Source organism: Eimeria mitis, genomic scaffold (genome assembly GCF_000499745.2).
Source record: "Eimeria mitis Houghton genomic scaffold, Emh_scaff2598, whole genome shotgun sequence".
In the NCBI taxonomy this organism is placed as follows: Eukaryota; Apicomplexa; class Conoidasida; order Eucoccidiorida; family Eimeriidae; genus Eimeria; species Eimeria mitis.
In genome coordinates this window covers 1-5753 of record NW_013570938.1, presented here as the reverse complement: position 1 = coordinate 5753, position 5753 = coordinate 1, and the positions used below count along the sequence as shown (strand labels likewise).

The window sequence follows — 5753 nt, the reverse complement described above, 5'->3', positions numbered from 1 at the left end:
ATGTGTAAGATGTAACGGGGTTTCTCGAGTTTAGTTGAGGCCCGTCGCGACCTGCAACAGAGTCAAATACTGAAGATTAGAGCCTTCGAAAAGCAACTGAATTCCCTTCCTGCCCCTCAGGCTCGTGCAAAGCGTTTCCCTGGCCGCCGGTGACCAGCGCATGCCATTAGTTGTAGCATACCGTGGTGCGGCTCCTGCTGCAAGGTAACTGCGCATGCAACCGTAGTCCAGCCTCTTCTACGGCAGGCGCTAACACTGTATACAAGGGACAGTGCAGGAAACTGTTGAGCAATTCCTTGGATTTCAGTAGCCAACCAGCAGACAAGTAGAAGTACATCTAGCTCGCAGGCGGAGCATGTTTGAGACGCTGAGATGAGCTGTTCTTAAAGCCCGAAAATAGCACGAAGGTTCTACTTAGCAAGGACAACCCCACTGCCACACCGCTATAGATCCGATTGCTATACAGAGCAAGCAATTCCCCCCGTGTTTAGTCTTGCATATCCACGGCGAAGTAGAGAGGATCCGGTTTACGGAACCTTCCAGATCGTTTTTTTTTTTTTTTTTTTCTGTGNTTTTTTTTTTTTTTTTTCTGTGAATTCACGCTTGAAAAGCAGTGGGATGTTAGCTCGTTACTCCCGCACCCCCACGAGAGACCCGCATAGGCCAACCATTTTCACGATGGTGGATATTCGGAAGATCCGCGTTTAGCTGCCCACAGCAACGACTTCAGGTTTGGGTAATAGAAGTGCCCACGGTTAGGATACATGCCGTGGACGTGGGCGCATCACGGCAAACCCAATCCAAAGCAACTCAAGTACCACGAAAACAAAATCGAAGATCACCCAAGAGTACTTTGCCATGTATATGATGACCAGTCTATGCCTATCACTCATCAAACTCGTCCAGCAGTTTCTGATCTCTGCGAGAGATCAATCCTCATCAGAATTTAGTGGGCCGCAGATATGACCGCGTGCTTCCTTTGGCAGAAAGTGAATATAAAATGCAGATGAGGGGTCGCAATGAGGCATCCCGAAGAATATACGAGTACCCTGGAGATTCAGGCCATGAGCCATGAAGAAGGGGGAAATTAATATTGCCGAGGAAAACCAGCACCCGTTCAGCGAAGGGGTAAATTCCACTAAAAATGCATACTTCAAATGCCCAGTTTGTCTATTAGCGAATATGGTCTCCTCGCTAGGCATCCACCAGCAGTTGGCGACTTTCTTCTTTGTTAGCTTGCCAACCACGTTTATTGTGAAGTTTGGCAAAAGTGGCAGTTACGCAGGTGCATCTGCGGGGTGGGAACGGGATCGGAGACGAGATGCACATCACTGGCTTTCCTTCGACATCTTAAGGAACCTAGTGTAAGCTGAAAGTGAAATTTTTACGTACCTAGGTTTTTGATGTCAGGGCACAGAGCATAGGCCTTACGGAGTTGACAACCGCATCTTTCCCTGTCGACCTAAGTGCAAATTATGGCATCGTTTTGTGACTAATGAACGGAGACTATGGACTCGAAACATATTTGAACGTCGAATGGAAAGCTGAGCAGGCGTCTGGCGCCACTGTTGGCGCAACTAAAATCGGCTTAAGCAAAACTCTAGCTACACACAACACTTCGGCATGCGGATTGCGACTATATGGTTGTTTAGAAATGATGTAAGAGTACTGTGTCCCGATTCAGTAAGATGTGAAACTCGTAGAGAATATCTCGCGCCACATAGAATATTATGTCAAGGCAAGTACTATAAAACGGAGAGTTCTCCCCCAAACAGCTACGCGCGAGAAGCGGAGACGTGGGAATTTTCCACTGATTTTCCACTGCATATACTGGCGAGGACGTTGGTACGACATTGCGCCGAAAGGGATGAACATACTAAGCAATAACATCGGCGTATCCTTCACCTTGTTCGTTGTTTCGCTGCCACAATCTCAAGTAGGCGGCTGCGGAGACCAGGGCCCTTATTACACAGGACCACAGGGTTGCTGCAGATTATATGTTGCTTCTCAAAAAGTCTAGGGCTTCTCCTGTTCCGATTGCGGTGGTGGCAGGTTGAGTTTCATTGAGAGGGTAAGTTGCTCTGCCGCACAAGAGAGCTCATCAAGTTCCTGCTCTGCTAGACTCCTTCTCTTTAGGGGCACTTCGGGCGCACTTTGCATGGCCAGCTCTGGAGACGACAGGGCAGAGTGTGGGTTTGAAGAAACTAAACTAGGAGAAGGTGCATCACTGTGTGAAGATGGAGAGAGCCGATGCGGATGCAAACGCTCCTTTACACGCGGCGAGCCGGCCGTGTCAGCTGTGTGGGCAGGCGAGGAGGTGCGGTTGTCTTGGGAGTTCGCCGTCGCCCCCTGAGGAACCTGCAAGAACTGGCTAGACGACGAAGCCTCGGGGGGCGCATGCAGTGAACCCATAAAGTCTGAATGCTGCTGCTGATTCGCAGTTAGAACCATTCTCATGCTCAAAAGCTCCCTCATGTATTCTAACTCCTCCCGCCACGTGTCGATTCTGAACAGCGTAGAAGAGCAGAACGCGCATACGAAGAAATAGGCGCAAACCGCCCACAAGCTCTCGACCAAATACCCAGGAAGGCTTGGAAAAGCGAATGGAACGTCGCAGGAAGAGGACGTTGATCCGCGCGCGCACACGTATTAGACTTAGACTGTGCAAGCACTGTGATGCTGTAGAAGATAGTTCGGGCAGCTGGCCTTACCGATATTGCAGTCTGATGTTGCTGACATTTGTTCTCCTCATGTCATTTCCCTTGCATCCGGGTAGCCAGTAGGTGTCTCCGAGCCAGTGTCTCTTAAACTCGTCCTCGAATCCGCTAAGAACACAAAAACGTATGCTGCAGCAAATGATGGTTAACCGTGCGGGGAAGTGGCGACATGCGAGCCTAGATATGAGACTTTGCTAGATTTGCAAGGAGAGAATGAAGCATCGAGATCCTAACAAATCGGTGAAAGGAATTGCAAGCCGAATACAACGTAAGCAGCGAGACACTAAATCACGTATAAAGTCAGGATGACGAAGAATGACTCAGTCGTCTAGCAATGCTCAAGCAGGAGAGGGTAGTTCGGGGTGTGGAAAAGCATATACGGAATTGCTGCAAAAATATCTACACATCTGACTCCTCATTTGGGGAGTACGTGACACAGAAGAGGTCGCGCTTCTGGCAAAGCCTCAATCCACCACCCTACATTCGTGGAAGGCGATGGTTCTTTGTACTCCAAATATTCGTTGTCTGTGTGTTGACACGCTCTTCACCGGTCTATACCGCGGTGCTTTTGGTTTATCCACCTCTATTCTGCTATCACTGTTTCACTTCTGCCTGACAACGCCCTCCTATGCAACCACATTTCCCTCCATTGGTGTGAGTCTCTGTGTAAGCTGGTATTCCCCCATTCATACAGGCGTCGCTAGATTCGTCTGGGCTTCTCTCAGCCTGTGCCTTTGCCTTTCTACATATTCGTCAGCTTCCCAGCTTATCTCTGCGCCTGCGCAACTATACGCAACTGCGAATACCTGCGTGTACTGCTCCTACTCTGAATTCCGCATATTTTTGTGCCCCTAGTTTGTTTTCATCTTAGCGTATCTGTTTGCGCCCGCCATAGTACTATTTACTCTTTCTGTCGGCCTCTGTTGTTTCAAGTGCCACCCGCTTCTATGAGCACCTCAAGCCTTTTAATTGCGGGCTTCCGCTCTGAACAATCACTACTACGATCCGTTGGTATGACGCTCCAATGAAAGGTTGCTGCTACTCCACCTAATGTGTCCGTAGTAGAGCAAATTATGGAAACGAAGCAATACAATATGCCTATAAAGATAAAAGCTTGCCTTTGCAGTACGGAGTTCCTCGCCAGCTCACAAAGATCAACAGGAGATAATTTCCACACGTGCTGCAGAGACAATCAGAGGGATACAGAAAGGAACAGTTTTGTTGTTTCAACTTCCCTCAGCATGTAACGTCCTACGCGTTTACTGTGATGAACACCGGGAAACTGTTCTGTTCGAGATATGAGTTTGTCTTAAATACAAGGACGCATATACATGCATAGCTTGTGTACGCTCATCCAGGCATGAGCTCACAAAATGGACACGGGGGTTTTGCCAACCACAAAATGGTACATCTACATCTCAGAACGCATTCCTGGTTTGAAGTGAATTAGTTTATAATTGTCATTCCTTCAATGTATGCCACGTTTATTGTTTTATCTGGGCACTGTCAGTTATGCATTATTTGGGCTGCGCAAGGGCATATGAAATTACGTCGAATTTAGCTGCCAACTAGCTTCAGCAGCGAAACGTTCAAGTCATACTTACCGCTGCGATCGAATATTCTTCTAGGAGGGGTTCGTCGGTAAAATGAAACATCAACGGGTCGTCAGTAGACAANGACACATTTAATCCTATCTTGAAAAAAGAATACAGGGGGTTCTTTGCTGCAGGCAAGAAGATAACCAGCAGGAACTAAGAAGGTGGAAGTATGGGTTTGGATCTGTTAGCTGAAGGAGTGGAACGCCCGGGCTGCCCAGAGCAGCCTTCCTACCTAGTGGGCTTCGGGGTTCAGGGTCTCTACTTTCGATTCGCGAGTGGAACAATACGCCAGCATATGGGAAGCGAGAAAAGCAGACGACCACGCGAAATACAGTAGAAGGCAAACCGGTGACGAACGTACTTATGTCCATGAACAAGGCGTTGTTCGAAAGTGGAGACACCGCAATGCCGATTTGTTTGAGGTAAAACATATATTCCAACACTGGGGCCCCCTTCAGCAAAATTCCGTGGTTTATTCCATCGGCTAGGAGGAATGCTGCTGCTAAGTGACTTGTGCTCCCCGCCTCTCCGCAGTGAGGCCTAAGAGAAGAAGCAGATGAGAAGCTACTAGATTAAGACCCTAGACCATCAGCCCATAACGTCCGTCTCCAAGCAACTCGCACACAACTAATAGGCGAAACTTAACTAAAAGACGAAACTAACCTGAAGCTGAGAGCCCTCATATTTCTGGCTTCGAGAAACAAGTTCAGCGCGCGAATGTTCGCATACATGTAGAATATCCAGTACGAATACGGCGGGTTGCTAGTGCTTGTCCAATCGGAGGGAGCGGGTAGATCTCCACCCTCCATGGTGTACTTGGAGACTCTAGACTCGTCGTCAACGGAGTCAAACCCAACCATCTTTAGCAGTGAATACNGTGCACACGAGCAAAGCATGCATGTCACAGCGCAAAGTATTTCATCAGTCTTTGAAAGAATGGAAGAGCAACCGCAGAAACGGTGGCTGCACCAATAGGCAAAGGCCATTCATCTACGCGGATAAGTAGAAGAACCGACTGTAGTGGGGGAGATATATGTGGCAACAGAAGGCAGGACTCCACTGGAGACACTGAACCGGGACCGGGTCCCAGGAAAGCAAGCACAGGTAACAATGGGTTGACTGTTCACAAGCCTCCGTACTGTTTGCAGGAACCAAAATATCTTCCTATGCTTTGAAGGGTTCTTCACAGCTTCAAACAAAGGCTCGAAGACATTTCTTAGTAATGTTCCAAAGTTGTCTATCTCCCCTCGCTTTCGGTAGACGTGATAGAGCCTGGATTACGTTGAACAGAGCAAATGACACACGAAAAGTGAGGACGGACTGGGAAGTCAAACAATTCTGAAAAGGTTCGAAAAAGAACGAAAAGAAACGAAATGGACATGTAGTGGCAGACACCCACAAAGCCGACGAAGCAGGGAGAAACACAAAAGGAAACTCG

At 48.3% G+C, this 5753-nt stretch overlaps 1 protein-coding gene across 1 annotated transcript; it reads right to left on the bottom strand.

The window, feature by feature from the left end:
* Window positions 1-2016: 2016 nt before the first annotated feature.
* EMH_0056090 (AMP deaminase 2, related) lies at window positions 2017-5175 on the bottom strand (the record flags this gene model as incomplete). The annotated part of the gene is made up of 3 exons (XM_013497308.1): window positions 2017-2506; window positions 2712-2825; window positions 4979-5175. 3 exons carry the CDS (start codon window positions 5173-5175, stop codon window positions 2017-2019), a joined length of 801 nt encoding a protein of 266 aa, XP_013352762.1.
* Window positions 5176-5753: the final 578 nt, after the last annotated feature.